This window comes from Magallana gigas, chromosome 7 (assembly GCF_963853765.1).
Source record: "Magallana gigas chromosome 7, xbMagGiga1.1, whole genome shotgun sequence".
Lineage (NCBI taxonomy): Eukaryota > Metazoa > Mollusca > Bivalvia > Ostreida > Ostreidae > Magallana > Magallana gigas.
Window position 1 is genome coordinate 14,410,087 of NC_088859.1, and position 18,343 is coordinate 14,428,429.

The 18,343-nt window shown below is 32.6% G+C and overlaps 2 protein-coding genes across 3 annotated transcripts; one reads left to right on the plus strand and one right to left on the minus strand.

The window, feature by feature from the left end:
* Nucleotides 1–8,067, plus strand: LOC105340306 (N-alpha-acetyltransferase 60). Of its 2 annotated transcripts, none has more exons than XM_011446268.4 (6): nt 1–130; nt 710–940; nt 1,756–1,885; nt 1,990–2,086; nt 3,044–3,278; nt 3,693–8,067. In XM_011446268.4, the coding sequence occupies exons 2-6, from the start codon at nt 831–833 to the stop codon at nt 3,814–3,816; spliced, it is 696 nt and encodes a 231-aa protein (XP_011444570.1). In that variant the 5' UTR covers nt 1–130; nt 710–830; the 3' UTR covers nt 3,817–8,067. The 2 variants fall into 2 exon arrangements, with proteins under 2 accessions (XP_011444570.1, XP_011444571.1); XM_011446269.4 differs by having other exon boundaries at nt 3–112.
* A 2,085-nt stretch (nt 8,068–10,152) lies between these two features.
* Nucleotides 10,153–18,120, minus strand: LOC105340307 (RNA exonuclease 5). Its single transcript, XM_034457519.2, has 14 exons — nt 17,964–18,120; nt 17,075–17,257; nt 16,730–16,893; nt 16,192–16,318; nt 15,202–15,292; nt 14,860–15,075; nt 14,639–14,724; nt 14,401–14,519; nt 13,543–13,681; nt 12,937–13,037; nt 12,569–12,657; nt 11,603–11,833; nt 10,726–10,919; nt 10,153–10,315 (listed from the first exon to the last, which is right to left on the minus strand). The coding sequence occupies exons 1-14, from the start codon at nt 18,039–18,041 to the stop codon at nt 10,172–10,174; spliced, it is 1,962 nt and encodes a 653-aa protein (XP_034313410.2). The 5' UTR covers nt 18,042–18,120; the 3' UTR covers nt 10,153–10,171.
* Between the last annotated feature and the right edge of the window lie 223 nt (nt 18,121–18,343).

An 18,343-nucleotide genomic window follows, 5' to 3' on the forward strand; every position in this document is an offset into this window, starting at 1 on the left:
CGGAGAAAAAGTCCTTCTGCAATGTTTTGTTGTCAGTTAGATCATGTTTTCCGTTGAGTTGGCGTTATAAAGACGTCATTATTTAGGATTACTGTTTTAGATAGGATATTAGGTATTTCTATACAAATGGGTGAGGAGAGTTTGTTTTTAATTAGTGTTGGTTATTGATGTAATATTTGACTAATGATATCAGTTATGAGCAAAAATAAAAAAAATGATAGGCACACCCTATATGTTCATCACCATGATCATATGCATAAACCATGTTCATTATGATCGTGTACTGCAAAATGAGTGGATTATTAATAAATGAAAACACGGATGATTTATACTAAAGAATTACATATGTTAATCAAGGAAGGTAATAATAACTGATCCTGAATTATTAATGAAATTTAGGATTCATAAAACACACTGCATACATACATATATCACACTGCATAAATAAATATATGTAGTGTCATTTAATTTTATTTAAAAAAGAGAAATTTTCTCCATCAGGTAAAAATATTACAATACTTAATCATTGCAACACTGGAAATGTTTAGAGATGAAATTGTCTTCAAACATTTTGTTTTAATCTTCTACTGGTAGAATTTAGAATTATAGATTTGCACAACTTGCAGAAAAAAGATGTACAACTAACTGCTACATATTTATTGAAATTTTTATAGTAGAAAACAATTCAGCTTTATGAATCCTTATTTAGGAAGATGAAATCAAAGCATCATTGACAGCAATATGAAACAACCTTATTTCATCGAGTGACCATGTGATGTGATTTGGCCTCCTCAGTCACCATAGGTAATGAACAAATTGTGGAAGTGGACATGAACCAACCCATGTCCTTTGGTGTCCAGCGTGAGGTTCAGTTCCGCTTCCTCTGTCCCAATGACATTGATGAAGTCAAAAGACTGTGTACAGAATGGTTTCCTATAGAGTAAGTACCAGTAATACTACTAAATCTGGATGTGAAGGCTTATTTTTCAATATTTTTTAAAATGCCGTTTAAATCTAAATCTCTTCTTTGCAGTTTTGGCTCTTGGAAACATGTATTGAAAAACCTTAATTGGAATCAAATTGTTTGCAACTTATACTTATGAAAAAAAACAAACCCACCAATATTGGGATTGTCAAACTCTCTTTGATGGTTCTCTTAAACTTTTATGCACAGAAATCAGTAGTCTTCTTTGTGGTCAATCATGCATATTTGTATGGTCATAATTTTCAATTTCAATTTCAATTTCAATTTCTTTATTAACCAATTAAGGGCCCTCAAGGGGCAACATGAAGACTGTTGACATACAACATCCAATGAACATAAAACATTCAATAAACATATACAAGAGGGAAAGAGCTGGATGATTAAAAGAACTATGACAGACATGAACAATTAAATAATATATATGTATATATATATGTATAATTATGTATGTTTCCATACATTCAATATAGTGTCTTCTATATATTTATGTTAAACACCATATACATAAATATGTCAAGATACAAATGCACATACAAATTTGAAATAGTTTATCATATGATTGAAAAATTAAAAAAACCAATATTTGAATAGGAAATACAAATTAGGTCATATGTAGTATCAACAATGAGGTAAAGGTTGCAGCATTTTTGCAGTAACACTGGGTGAAAATAATGCTGTATACAGTATTTTATCACATACCAGAACATGTACTTAAAAAATGTAAGTTTAGTAATATCATGCAACTTATGATGTATTTCATGCTTTGACAGGTACCCTGACACCTGGTACCAGGAGATAACTTCTAACCCCAAGTTTTACTCGCTGGCAGCCACATACCATTCCAGGATTATAGGGATTATTGTGGTGGAGGTCAAACAGCTGGCCAACACCAACAAAGAGGTCAGCACACTTTTTGTATGACAATTGACTTCAGTGTAATGATATTGCCTTAATTAAGATTCATGGCTTATGATGTCTAATCAACTTTTCCTTTACTGTTGTAGGATGCAGACATTCTGGCTTCATATAACTCCTCAACTTGTCAGGTGGCCTACATTCTGAGTCTGGGTGTAGTGGTGGACTACCGGAAACATGGAATAGGTATATATTGTGCATGGAATAGGTATACATTTTACACGGAATAGGTATACATTGACATGGAATAGGTATACATTGTACACGGAATAGGTATACATTGTAGATGTTTTTCTCCATGAAACATGGAGTAGGTGTACATTGTAGATACTTTTCTCCATGAAACATGGAATAGGTATACATTGTATGGTAGATTCTTTTCTCCATGAAACATGGAATAGGTATACATTGTACGGTAGATTCTTTTTTCCATAACTTCTTTGATTACTGTAAACATATTACATTTGGCTGTGTATTCTTTTTAGTATTTTTGTGCGAAAAGCTGCTTCAGCTAAATCAAGTACATCTCTAAATGTCATTCATGTATGTTTAAGAAAAGGCACATACAGAAATATGCGAATTCAAATCCACGAAAACTTGTGACAAAATCTTTTTTCACCAATAATTGTACATGCTGAATCGCTAAATATAATACATTTACAGTAAGCTGTTTATGGCCTATTGGCTGATTCCCATTAGATTTTGATGTTACAAAATGTGATTAAAATGTTTCAAAATAAAGATTTCTGTCAGTATTACTTCTTTTACTTTTTGGATACTTTGCTGTTATATGATGAAAGGCTAACCTTTTCTCAAATCTGACTGCACATCAATGCCAGGCTGCAGGCAATATGCAAGTATATGTAATTGAATTTAGGTTTTTATACCCACTGCAAAAAAAGGTTCAGGGGTATAAAAGAATCATCAGTCTGTCTTACACATTATCATCAACATGGCTTTTATATGTATATAAAAAAAATTATACAAAGATTTATTGGGGTATTACATGTGGTCCTTCTTGGAAATCTGTAGCTAGCTTAAAATGCCATTTCCTTGATATTCAGTAAACAAAATGTATTACTGGGTAAATATGTACATATATTGAGTTTCAATTGTTACAAATATCAACTTCTTTTTTTCCAGCCTCATTACTGTTGGATAGCTTGATCTCATACCTCACTGCCAAGGACCGCTACAACTGTAAGGCCATCTATCTCCATGTCCTGGCCACAAACTGTGTGGCCATCAAGTTCTACGAGAGGAGGCGATTCAAGGTTCACAGTTTCCTCCCCTACTACTACTCGATACAAGGAAAGCCCCGGGATGGATACCTCTATGTCTTGTACATTAATGGCGGCAAGCCTCCATGGTCCACTTTATATCCTTTTATTCTTATGAGATGTGTAAGATAGTTCAGTATTTTATTCACTCAAGACCAGTTCATTGGTATAAGACGTACGTTCAACATAAGTAAATGCAAATGAACACAAAAACAGGCATGGATCACAAGTACAAGTTATTGTAATAAAGATAAGAATATACAGTAGGTTGTATAAGTTTTCATAGGAAGAGCAGACCTCGAGAATTTTCTTTAAAAAGTTTGAGTTTTTAGTTTTTCTACATACTAAGTATTCATCTGCTTTAGATCTTCATAATATCCCGTAGACAAAAACATTTTTCTATCATTTGCAAAATGTGTACATTCTAAAATATATCATTTTTAACAGATGATAAAGTGCTTTTTGTATATATATATTTTTTTTCATCCTTTTTTCTTCCTTAATGAATTCACTGATTATATCATGAACATGGGAGAGATTCTAATGAAGCTACAACCTTGTGCCCTACCAAGGCAGATCATACGGAGCGTACGTGGATGGTTTTGTCGTCTTCTGGCTGGGGCCACCTCTGACTAGTCATCATTCCATTTCCTACTGGGGAGCATCTCAAAAGAATGTGTTTTTATCAGGGAGCATCTCAAAAGTATTCTATGGATATGTATAAGAATATATATCTAGTACCATGGTCTTTCTTCCATTATCCATAAATGTATTTCTCAAAGTGTAACTTCTAAACTTTATGATTTTATTTATTTATGTGAGATATCAGGAATATTGCAGGATTTATAAAGATTAGTTTTATGTGTAAAAGTTCAAAATAAAACCACTGTATTCTAACATACAGATCTTAAGTAGTAATATTTACCAGTATATGTATTTGATAGGTGATCATACGATATTAAATATGCACACCAAGATGTGATGGAAAATTATTAGTTTTACTGAAATCATTTTTACTCTGTAATACAAAATGGAATTCTACAAAAAGAAAAAAATCATTGCTTATCAAGTTGGCAAGTCAGAGTATTTCGAAAATTTCTTCTTCTTTTTTTGATAATAATTCAAATAGATAATTCTCCTGATGTCATGTTACCAATAGTGGTATTTATTTTTGCTCTCTCTCTCTCTCTCTCTCTCTCTCTCTCTCTCTCGTCGTCCTTACAAAATTACATCATCACTGTTGTATACAAGTTAATTGTGTGCATTGATGACAATAGATAGTGCTTTAAGTTATGTAAGTACACATTTTAAACAATCTTAATTTTTCATTTTGATTATTTGATGAAGTTTTGCATGTGTATTAAGCAAAACAAACTTCTTAATTAGTGTGTGTATGGTTTGTATGAAATTTGTGAATGTGTTGATATAACATTTTATTCTAGCAAAGAATTTCATTTTTTTAAGGGTTTTTAAATTACTGCCTACTGAATATTCATATATATTGACACATATTGACACTGATTATTCATCATATTGACACATGGCATTATTTACATGTAAAAAAAAAATCACACATACAGGCACTCCTAATTGTAATTTCCTCTCTGATACCCTGTGTAGTAGTTTTAATGTCCATTCTAACTCAAAGGAAATGAAGTAAAAAATTTAAAGAAAATTATTCATGCCACAAGTCCTTAACATTCCACATAATTTATCACTGTCAAATTGAAGTCTGTTTTAAATTAGATTGAGATGATTGAGGCACTTTTATATCAGTAAGAAGATTTTAAACAATCCTGTTGAGGATATCAGTACAAAATGCTCTTTTGATCATGTATCATTTCTTCAAAAATTCCACCCATTTTTTATATTTTTGAAACACAGAACAACTAATAACCCACTGAAACAAAACCAAAGGGTTCCCTTTTCCAAACATGCCCATGGTGCATTTTTTGTGTGTCATGAATGGAAATTAATTTTATTTACTTTGAATATTTCTATCTTTGAAAAGAGACTGATTCTTCATGCCTGTGCAATTTTTCTTTGGTCAGAGTGCATGAATTTAACATATATGTAAACTACTTTAAAATGAGAAATACTTTTATATCCATTTTCGAAACTCAGTATCGATCACCAACAACATCATTTTTTATGTAAAACTTTGGGACATCTACACTTAAGACACATACCGGTACTTACGAATGAGCAACTGGATGAATGTATTGTCTGCAATGTTATAGATTGTATGATTGTGTTGCTTTTGATTGACTCTATTATGAGTGTATGAAAAGAATGATCTCATTAAGGTTCATGAGACAGTTAGCAGGGTATAACTTTGTTTGTTTCCTGGCATACTTATTTACTGATAAGTATGATCCCAATTTTACTTACTGAACATTTAGCCTTCTTTAGAGAAAAGTGTTAAACTTTTTATTTTAGCTTTCTTAACTTTATATTTATTCCTTTTTTACATTTACATACACTTTTAAGTTATTTTTTGTAGAGGAATGTAAAACTTTTCAGATTCAATACATGTACTGCAATTGCATTGAATATATCGCCATAAATTCAGTATGTTGATGAGATCCTGTAGAGTTTTTTTGTCCTAAAATGATTTCAATTTGTGACATGAAAATTGATGTCATATTTCATGTATCAATTTAATGCATAATAGATTTCTTGATGAACAAATGTATAAAGATTGAACCCCAAACCAAAGTCCTCTGTCAGTACAATTCATATCTTCTTCTCTTGAAAATGTTCCTGAGTCAAAATTTTTGTTTTGATGAAGATGAAGGTCATGATAATTTGAAAGTTCGTTGATGTTTAAGACTAGTACTTGTAAATAAATTTCATATACTGTTAGACCAGTAGGATTTCGGATTACATGTATAGGAGTCTTGACTCAGCTGGCTTAGTTCAAGGTTATGAAATTAAGATTGTACAAATCGTGTTTCATGCTTTTGGTCTACAGATAGCATGAGCATGACTTAGTTATTACCGGTACATGTACAAGCATTTGAAAAAAATGTGTGATTTAACAGTGGAATCTTTTTTTATTTGTATAATTTATGTTTACAGCATTCCTTAAAATCACAAAATTTCCATTTTCAATTGTTCCATTGAAAGAGAGATGATTGATTTAAATTGTATCAAACTGGGGTTGAATTTAGCTCAATTTTAAAAAGGAAAAAAAAAAAATAATAATAATTTTACATACCAACCTGTAGGTTGGTTCTGAATTAGGAGTAGACAAACAATTCTTTAAAAATTGTAAATTTTATCATTTTATTGATTTTTTTTTAAGGAAAACATCAATAGTGTAGAAAGAAGGACATTTTCATATCCATTCCATGGCATTTTCATCACATTGAAAACTAATATACATGTAGCCTCTCAACTCTCGATCCTCTTCATGTCACTATCCTACTAAATTGTCACATCTACAACATCTTACATGTATATGTCATGGTATTACATTATGTGTATAATATTATAATGTTGATCACAACGCCTGATAACTCACCATACCATCTCTGTGATATATAACGTGTTATATCACACATAAAGCTGAAATCCAACTTCACATGACTGTATTATGGCTAGAAAAAAAACAACTGTGTGCCATGAATCAGAAAATATCAATGTGTCTACAAATGTTGTTTAGGTTTCAAGTGCTAACTGACAACACCAATAAGTTGCATTTCGTCTGTGATAGTGCTGAACACCTGTTTGTATTGTACACCAAGATTTTCTCTGTCCTGTACTCTTAAAATTTTGATTTTTGTTCATCCTTTAGTTGTAAATCCATATTATCTGTATGATACCGATTAGTACCAAGTACATGTATGTATATGCCAGTTCAGAAAAAAATTATTATAATTATGGTACATGTAAGTTGATGTAATAATGACATTTGGATTTTTTTATTTTAGTTTTCTCTGTTTGAATGTAAATTGTCTTTTCTTTTAGTAAATTAAATTTCCATGACATAATGTCAAACTTAATTATTTCTATTTTTTTGACATTACAAATATATGCAAAAAACACAAAGACATCCTGAATATATTGGTTTTAACTAATATTTAAATGAGGGATCTATATGATTAAAAATAAAATTCAATAAAATGAATGGAAAAAAAAAATTGTACAGTATTAATTAATTAATATCTATCTAAGTTTCTATGTATATGAAAACTGCTATTATATTTTTCATGTGTTGACCATTTATAAGTCTAAGAATTGGTATAAAAAAGTGCATACATGTATTAACGTCTGTGTCATACCATCAATTCATTAGCTGCAATCTTTTCTGAAACACAGAGTTACATGTACTGGTACATTACAAACTTGATGTGTGTGTACAATGTAGTGTCAAAATCACGAAGCACCTTACCTTGATTTCATTGACTTTATACTTACATATAATACGTCCTAATTACTGCCCACCTAATGCAATTGAATTTATCAGGTGTAACCTTGCTCTTTCTTCTAATGTTACAATGCTTAAGTCATGAATTTTTAACTTAAATCAATCTAGAACACAAGCAATATAAAAACTGGTAAAATGTGATTGGATTTGCCACATCTATTATTACTCAAGAATTATCCAAAACCTTGAATTTTATTTGACTGGACCGTGTTCTTTTGATGTTTTTTTTAAAACAGAGTAACAAGTTAACCTGTTCCAGTAACAAGGGCAGTGATTGGGACTGATTGGTTTCTGTTAATGTTTGTATACAGAGTGTCCATTGATTTGTGAGGTTCTATTCCTTGTTATCTACACATTGTATGATTTGTTAATGTCTTTGTGTTATTGTTTTGGAGTCTAGCATTCATTACCATATTATTGATGAAATAAAAGAATCGAAATTATCAGAAAATTGACTTAGAGTTTATTCTTACTCTTCTGATATGGGGATTTAAAGAATTATGAGACATAAAAACTTAAACAAAAATTAAGTCTCTTGGGTAAGCTTATAGAAGTACCTGGAATGATGTTTATCTTTAAAAATGCAATGGGGTCTCAGTTTATTGCATACTTTAGATGGCAACTTTGCTATCTCAAAAATCATCACAGTCAAGAGCTAGAAGACATAAGATAATGATCTCTAAAGCTCTGTTTATGTAGAGCAGGCCAATATGAACTTAATCATTGTCCTATAAATTCAATCAAGGGAAGTGCTCTCCCCTTGACCATAGACTCTATGTGAGTGAAGTATGAACCAGATTGGACCAAAGGGAGAAAATTTTTCATAAATTCTGCTATTACCTTAATTTCAGACCTATAAAAATGGTTCAAGGTCACTGCAAACTCTTTACCCAAAGGTACTCTGGGTGATGTGTGATCCAGATAGGGCCAAGGGGAGAGAAGATATGCTCTTGACAAACAATTTTGAATGGAAAGATGGACTGATCGACACGATAAGGTGCCGCAGAGCATGGCCCTCATAATAATTAAATGAGATAAACAAAATGAAATCTTCAACGAACATTTTTATACCCCCCCAAAACGAAATTAGCCCGGGGGGGGGGGGGGGGGGGGGGTATATATAGGACAGAGAAACATTGGAAGTTCTTACTTCACACAAAAATTGATAATGACCTTTGGGTGTGTCATGACCTTGACCAAGGTCATTCAGGCCAGGGCAAGGTCACTGGCAGAAAAAGTGCAAAATTTCTTATGGTGAACCATAGGAAGTTTTAACTTCACATAAAGATTGCTTGTGACCTCTGGGTATGTCATGACCATGTCCCAAGGTCTCTCTGGCAAGGTCAAGGTCACATGCAGGAAAAGTGACAAAATTTAAGTCTGGTCCATTTCTTTCATTAGTTTACTACAACCATTGGAAGTTTTTACTTCGTAAAAAGATTGATTATGACCTGAGAGTGTGTCATGACCCTGACCCGACGTCAAGGTCAAGATCACTGACAGGAAAAGTGCAAATTTTTGTCAGCTTTGTATCTTTTTATGTAGAAGCATTAGAAATTCTTACTTCACTCAAAGATTGCTTATGACCTGATGGTGTTATCAACTTGACCCTAGGTCATTTGGGCTAGTTCAAGGTCATTGTTTAAAAATGCTTAATACCTGTCTGTGTCATGTCTTGTATTATTGGAAATGATTAGAAGATAAAATTTGACACAAAGCTTGCCTGTGTCAGGCCACTTAAAATTGTTAGATTCTCATCCCCACCTGCCCCTCTGTAAATGGCCCTCCCCCATGTATTTTATCTTTTTTTGAAAAAAAAATTGTGTGGAAAAAAATTTTTGGAAAAAAAAATGGGCTTGGTAAAAATTCAAAACATTTAATGGCTGCTTAACATATAGATTATCATTTGATTCTATTTCTAGTCATGTTTGTTATCATAAGGATACACGTCTTCGTGCATTAACAGTTATTAAAGTTGAAAAACAAGTGAAAAGCTGTCAATGTGACAGCAAACCGGGTTTTTTTTAATGTAAACTGTATCCATAATCCATGTCAACCGGTATCCAGTGAAATGGAGTACCCTATATGCAATATTTTGCAAAAAAATGACTAAGTTCAAAAGCTGGTATTTTTTTCATAAATTACCAGAAATCAAAATCCTCTGATACATGTACAATTGATCTGCAAAAGAACAACTTCCTATCTTGAGAACTGTAGGAGGAGATATCCGTACAATCAGGGTACCCTTTTGGCAGCCGCCCACCTTCCCGCCATTTTCACCATTTTAATAACCGGATTTTTCCGTTGGAAAACCCGGTTAAAAATGGAATTAAAAAAAAATAATAAAGCAGTTGTCATTGATACAACATGGACATAGCATCAATCATTTTCTATAATAGAAAAATACTGGAGTTATGATTTTTTTTTAGCGGGGGCTATCATTTGTGAGCTTCATCACAGTACCTCTGATTGCTTTAGCAATACAGTTTTTGTTGACTCAATACAGTTACATGTAATTCCTCTCATGAAAAAGAACATAGTTTATAATAACAAACAATTTTAATCTTTTATTTTGACAAACACTGTTCCAGCATTTTCCCATTCTGGGTCCGTTCTTCCAGGAACTATCACAATCACTAGTGAGTTCTGTTTCACATTCTTCAGAATCTTCCCCACTCGTTTGTCCATTTTTTCTAAACAATGCTGTGGAGGAAAATCATAATCAAAATGAATAAGTGCACTGATTTAACATCACCAGTATACATTCCTATTGTTTGGACAGAATTACTGGTACATGTATATGATACATGTAATAGCATTTGCATTGTAAATTTGAGTATTTTCAAAAAATTTTGAATTGTAAAAGAAAGCACTAGTACTCAAATTTATTTCAGGACTGATACACTCAATTTACGGATCCAGAATTTTTTTCCAGGGGGGGGGGGGGGGGTCCAAGGGATAATTGTGTTTTCCAGGGGGTCAAGGGCATGTTTTCAGTAGTTTAACTATGTGAATTTAATAAATATGAAATTACCAGTGGTGGTCTGGACCCCTGACCCCCCTCTAGATCCGTGCATGCACTTCAAAAACTGTTGCTACAAATAAGGTCTTACTTTAACTTTTTCCTGTGTTGTTTCTCCATTTATGTGGGGAAGATAGTTATCAAAACTGCAGTATACAAAGTCATGAAATTGCACATGAGATTTCACAAGTGACTTGGTTTTCTTGTCCGAATCTGATTCTATGGCCACGACTCCATTGTCCATTCCAAACTGATTTATTGTTGCTTGGTCTGTTACCATGGCAGCTACAAATTCATAACAAACACCAAACTATTACATGTACTGGTTATGTGTTACTGACTTAAATAAAAATAGTTTGTTAAACATTTACAAGTATTTCTCAAAATATGTCGCTAACCAATCTAATAATCAATGTTACAAATACCAAGGACATGTATTAATGCAATTGATAGGTATATTTTATTATCCTGGGATAGTCATATTCATTCGTTTATTGACAATCAACATCTAGGCATACATTAATGAAAATTAACAATATTTAACTAAATACAGACTAGTACCTGGTAAATATACAAAGTAACTAAAATTAGATAAATAATATCTAAAATACTGTGAAACATGTTCACCAAATTGTAAGTGGTCATTGTTTGCTTTCTCTTCTGATGTTAATTAAATTACCAGTTACTGTTTTCCACATTCAAATCAATCATGAAAGCAATTTTTCACAATCCACCTATATCCATATTTATTTTCCCTCCGAATTCAAACTAGTATTTCACCTTTATTTTCTGTCATCAATTTTTATGCAAAGCTTTGATATTAATTTTTTTTTTTAAGAAACAAAAAACGTAAGAGTACCGGTATTTTTACACTTTAAGTTTGTTTTTAGGCCCTTGATGTATGGTAATTTAATTTTTAGTCTGCTTTAAAGCTAAAAGGTTTTTTTTATTACACTATTGCTGCTTACCTGTTTTTCTGTATTTCTGTAGAACCTCGAACATGCTGTAGAAATATTTTCCCATTTTGAAGAAAGCGTTCTGTCTGGCAGTTATGTGAGATTTTTGGGAGTCAGGGTCAACATTCTCCTCTGTCTCCTCCATTTTGATAAGTTTAAACTCAGACACCTTTTCTTCTGGATTTTCTTCGGGCTTTGTTTCCCCCACTGTCCATCCCATTCTGACATCTCCATAATTTAGATCTGTGGCAAAGTAAATACACAATAAATATTCATCAGGTAATAAAAGACTTAACTTTTATTGAAAATAGCTTTTTTAAACCATGGTGAGATATCATTACCATGTAATTAATTCTTGTAGGATTAATACATGTAATTTGTATGAAAATGAAATATTTAAATTTAAACTACCTCATAAGAGATCTACCTATGAAACATATCAATTAAAATCATACTGTAAATTTCCCCTTAAAAACCTTTATTTATCTTCAACTCTATAACAGTGGCCTAAGTAAGTTTTGTTTCGTAAGAGAGTCAGTACATTTTATTATGCTTTGTATTCATACTGATCAATCTGAAGCTTCAACCTTTATAAGATAACCAGTACACGTTTACAGTTTGTACATAGCTGCTACATATGGTGCTTGAGCTTGTGTTGTTTTACATGTACATGTATATATAGGTAGTGTAGTACATGTACTTGATACATGTTTATGGTTTGTACAAAGCTGATACATATTTATGCTTTGAATACAGATTTTACATATGGTGCTTGAGCTTGTGTTGTTTTATACATGTATACAGGAAGTGCAGTACTGGGTAAATGTTTACATTTTATACACAGCTGCTACACATATCTATGGTTTGTATACAGATTTTACATATGGTGCTTGGGCTTGTGTTGTTTTATATACAGGTAGTGCAGTACTTGGTACATGTTTGTTGTATATTTATGGTTTGTATATGATTGCCACATACGGTGCTTGAGCTTGTGCTGAACCAGCTTCATGGTGGCTGTAGCGTCCTCCACAGAGTCGTGACCCCCAGTTCCTGCCTGGATTGTCTCCCTGTCAACAGATAAAACCACAGAAACTGAGCTTACAGGATACCAAATGCCTCATATAATATACATTTAATCATAATTTAGCGAGTCAATAGTAAATGTACAACAAGTTTGTGGCATTGAAGCTTCAGGCCAAAATATAAAAAAGATTTTCTAAGATTAAGTACATTTTCATTTTGACCAAATGGTCAGTGCTGAGGAAACCAAATTTTATCATTTTACGACTTAGAGAACTTTTAAAAATAAAATCAGTATGAATCATGGAGAAGAATGTAGCATTTACTTGACAAACATCTCTGTCAGTTTTTTCAGACCAGTCTTCATCGAAGTCCGCCCCGACAAGTTGTATATACAGCTGGTGTCAATCACATAGGGGTGGTACATCTGTCAAAGTCAAGCTGAATCTTAGACATAATGGTATTAACTAGATTTCTATGAGTTTTTAAAACAGCGCACAGTATTCCACTTAATTATGTAGATCAAGAGAAACCTGCCTAAATCAACACCCATGCAATCCATCCACTAAAATTTGTATGATTCATGAATCTTCACATTCTCATCCTATGCAATCTGAAAACTTGGTTTTTTGGGTTTTTTTTAACTTGCTTTAAAGCAAGGATTCAGTGTAATCAAAGAATAAAAATGTTACTGGATGTGGTCAACAATTTCATGACTTGTAATTCTACATTTATCACGTATGTAAAGAAGATAACTAGTTATTTTTAATGTTTTAGTTTAACAAAATTATAAATCCAAATTGATTAAAATCAGATCCTTAATTATCCTGATTATTGATCTATCACCACGAGGCTTCTGATTTTAATCAGATTCTAGGTATTTTACCGTATCTATATCTGAAATGAATAATAATAATAGTATTTGTCTGCACCTTAATTGCCCTTAGATCTCCCCCCAGGGACTGTCCACACAGAATGGCATTAGCCGGCAACAGCTCCTGAATCTTTTTCTGTACATCTGGCAAGCGTGTTGTCACTGGATCCATGATGGCCTTCGTGATACCGCTAAACCTAAAATATTTCAATTTTTGTGTCAGTGCTGTGAGCAGATACTTGTAATTATATTTTATGTATACTGGTCTCAGATGACTGCCAGTACCTTTCTTGTTCGGTCATATAACTGATTTTGAGCAAACAAATGCATGTGTAAAGATTTGATTTTTTCAACACGAGTAAATTCATTTTATCTGATCAAATAAGAAGTTTGGGTAAATTCTAACATCCGGTAATATTAATACATTCGGCGTGTTCTCCCGAAAGGCTTGAGAAATTGCAATTGTTTTAGAGCTGATTGCATATAACCAACAGTTAAGCTGGCTTACTCGTTTTAACCTTATTATTTTGTGTCAGTCCTATTAAAACCACTCCCCTTCTCCTTACACTCATCAGGATCTGACAGTGACAGGTATCAATAGATAGGTCATCTTCAGAGAACCTTCACTTCTGACCAATCAGGGAAAAACTTTCATTGTTTTAAAAATTCTATTGACACTTTTCAAAAGGAGAAAGAAATATTAATATATGCTTGTTTTCTTCATATCTTCCTGTATTGAAGAGTTACACCTCTCATAAAACAGATAAAAGCATGTCTGAGATTGGTTGGGGTATTTTAAGATTGTATTCAAATGTAGAGATCCTTAGAAGATGGTGTTTTGTTGATACCTGTCAGACCCTGACAAATGTAGGAAAGGGGGGGGGGGGTAATCATACTGAGTTAAAGTAGGACATACTCTGTGAGATAGTTGATGATTCTGTTGAATGGTTTGACAAATGTGTCATATATCGTCTCGAGTTTCTCATTGACAACAGACACACGTGTCAGCTCCAGCTGTCTGCTGACTGTCAGACACTGTCAAAGAAAAAAAACAAATCTCACTGTTTAAATTGTTTCAGAATTTGTTTCAAGATGATTTTTTTTTGTACTTTAATATACATGTACATAGGCAAATGAAACAATATGATACACACCATTTCACAATCTAATGCAAACATTGGACTTTTGTCATCCACAGGAGCATAATCTTCTTTAGTGAACTTAAAATTCAGTGTCCTTACTGTAAAAGGAGAAGATAAAATTCATAATTCTTACCATACTTTTACCATATTATCAGTAACTGCTATAATAAACAACTCACTATTTCATTACATGTATATGAAAATTACAGAGGTTTTTAAAATTCATTATATACCATTACTATACTGTACAGGTAGAGGATACTTTTCCTGCATTAGTTGAGCTGTGCTAAGTAACAAAGAAGTTCTGGAAAAAGCATCATCTTGATGCAAAGTCGGATGGAGGGGGTTCTCCTCAACAACACTTTCCTCTGGGGGCTCATCTGATTTGCTAGCCTCAGGCTCCTCTTCATTTTTTGTCTCAGGTTTTTTCTTTTCCACAGAACTTTTTGCTTTCATGCAATTTGAATTTTATTTGAATTAAGTATCTACAGGTCTATCGGAAACACAATTCAAAAATAAGAAATCATCAAAGTTTACAATACATCGGAGATGTGTCAGTATTTAAGATAGCCTACCCAGAATCCTTTGCTGTTGTGGGGGGAGGATGCAGAATAATTCTGTTGGCACAGTTTTGGCATACTGAGATGGGTTCACAATATCTATATGCTTAAATATTTACAGAAGAATAAGCAAAATGGTATATAAATATCTTCATATATGCATGAATATTTTAACTAACTGAAACAGAGTAAACAAATACATTTAGTTACATTTATATCAATTCATCCAAAAATTATGCTGGAATCATCAACATTTATGTATATGCACAAGTACTGACAAAATACATGTATTAAGCGATATTATATTCCTTAGGTGATAGTTATTTTAACAAGCCATCAGGTTTTAGATCTACAATTTTTGAGCATGTAATACCGTATATCAGGTTTTTTCCGCGTCATTTTTTTCCGCGAATCAGAGCCTAGAAGGGTATATAAAATTTACGCGAATCTAATTTTCACTATTTCAAAGTCACATTGTAAATATAATTTACAATTGTCTAAACCTGTGAGGAAAGTGGCGAAAAGTATCTAAATTGTCGCTCTTTGTAATGAAAAATTCGGACAATGAATCCATTTACACGTTTTCCTTAATGTGAAATAATTACCGACAATTATTTTCGGAGCCGCAAACAGTCATAAATAAATAGATCATGTACCGTTACATATACCAGTAGCTCAGGTATAATTAGACACCGGTTTATGCAAGGAAAGCGAACGTTTTAATTAGCTTGTCAATGGATTATTAAATAAACAACGAGGCATACAAATCTATTATCTGGTGCTTGTCCTCCGATCCCGCAATTTGTACCTCTAAGTAAACTAACTGAACACAGTTCACCGTACTTTTATTTACCTGTACACTTCATCAGGAAAGAGAGAACTCTATTACAAAAAGGAAACTTTGTATCAAATTTACGCTGATTTATTTTCCGCGATTCGGAAATCGTCGCGAACAAAGCGGAAATTGGATACACGCGGAAAAATCCTGATATACGGTATACTTACTGTTTGAAATTCGCTTCTGAGTGTGGAAAATGAGTCGGGGTACTTCTCCAGTTCTGTATTACTAACCCCGTTCATCACCATGACAACTATGCTGGCAACTTTTGTACAGCGGAGTAACTTGCACCATCTGTCAAACGTAAACTCTTACTACATGCTTTATGTAAAATATGTATAAGAGCTATTCCTTTACATAATGAGTAAGACAGACAAAAGACCAAAGCAAAAATTACTAGCACTGCCCAAATCAACGAGAAATTTTGATTATTGTATGCATCTTTTATGACTCTATTATTCCATATATATGGTAATGAAAACAAGATGTTGATAATACAAAGAAGATTTGCAAAGTATGCTTTTATTCACATACATTTCAACTTGAAACTCTTATTAACATTCAAAAGATAAACATTTTGAATATTACGACATCTATGACCAAATAAAATGAATACTCAAAGTTTCAGCTCTGATATGACTGGCCAAAGTTACACTTCAATTTAGAGTAAAGCCCCTTTCCAGAAAAAGAAGTAAGCAGTTGTACCTTGGTTTGATTTTACAAGCAGACCCCTGAACTGCAAACAGAATAAGACTCTGTACATCACTGACAAAGAGTGGAGGAATGTCTTCATCCTTAAGCTCAGTTCCAAAGTTTGGTGTGTTTTCTTTTGCCAGTTCCTCAAGAGTCAAGAAAACTTTTGGCTTTTCCTGGAATGAAATTAAACTACATGTAGTACCGGTAAACATATACTTCCTTTAATAAGACCCTTCTGTAATGCTGATCGAAAAAAAGTTGGGTTTTTTTTTCTCTCATCACATTAGTTGTACAATGTACATTTCTTTAATAATAAAAATTGAAAAAAAATATTTGTTTATGATTTTTCTATACCATTGATGCTTTTTGTCTTTCCCTTAAAGCTTGTCTGAGTTTCAGTAGTTCATCCTCTGCCATTTGTTGAAAGTTTTTAGGTTTTTCATTTTTGCTGCTTCCAGAAGATGTTTCAATGCCATTTTCAACATTAGTCTTGAATTCCTCAGTTTTATTCTTTTTATCTGGTGGTGTCTCTTCATCCTATAATGCACATGGATAATTTACAAATTGGTTAAATCAGACACTACTGTAGAATTAATGCTATAGTGAATTTTAAATTGACATTAAACACATGCAGATCCTCAGGATTTTGCAGGTGAGGGTAGAGCTTCTGGGGGACCACAGAGGTCCCAGATGCGATGATGAAATTTCCCATTGGCAGCTTCTGGGGATGCCAACTAGGAGCATCAGATAAATCAGAATAAATAATTTAAATATTGTTTGTACCTTTACCGTTTTGACAAAATGATTATAATTTTACCTTCATTAGACTATTGTAAAGACAGCAACATGTTCTGTGAATAAATTGTATATCATTTATAAATTTGAATATTGAAATTATATTGTACTTGCCTGTCATGTACTGTGTAAATTTGTTCATTGAGTTCCAATGGGCCAAACAGATATACAATGACAACCATTCCATATGATGGTTGGCACATTAATTGATTAAACACAATACAAATTTCAGACATCATTTTAGAACATTGCTTTGATTGTCAACATTTACTTTATTGTTGTGCAATATAAGGTCTTAAAGTAAAACATTAGTGTTATTTGGAATTGATTAATCCTTATTTGGTGCCTTATTAGATGCCTTAAATCATAAATGTGTTTATCAATAACTGAAGGATGAAAGATCAATCTGTCAAAAACTCTGGTTGTTAAGTATTTATCAAAAACTCACTTCTTTTTTGACAAGCTGTAAGAATGCAGCTGCCTTCCTCTTCTTCGATTCAACTCTAAAGTCTTTTTTCGTCGTCATAGTCTTACAAACGTTCTCAATCTGAAAGCACGGCGAACATTTTCTGTTCACATGTGAGAAAAAATAATCAATGTCACAATATTTATTTACTTAAATCGGTTAAAATTCATTGCAAAAAACATTTTTCTGATAGAGAACAGTAAAAAGTAAAATACAAACCGTCCTATTTCCGGTAGATAATTATTTTTAAATAATGCATGATTATGCGCGTTACTTCCAAATAAATAATTGTATGCATTCAATAAATTATATTCTAATAATTAGAATAAATATCTATTTATATGCAAACATTTACGTTGAAA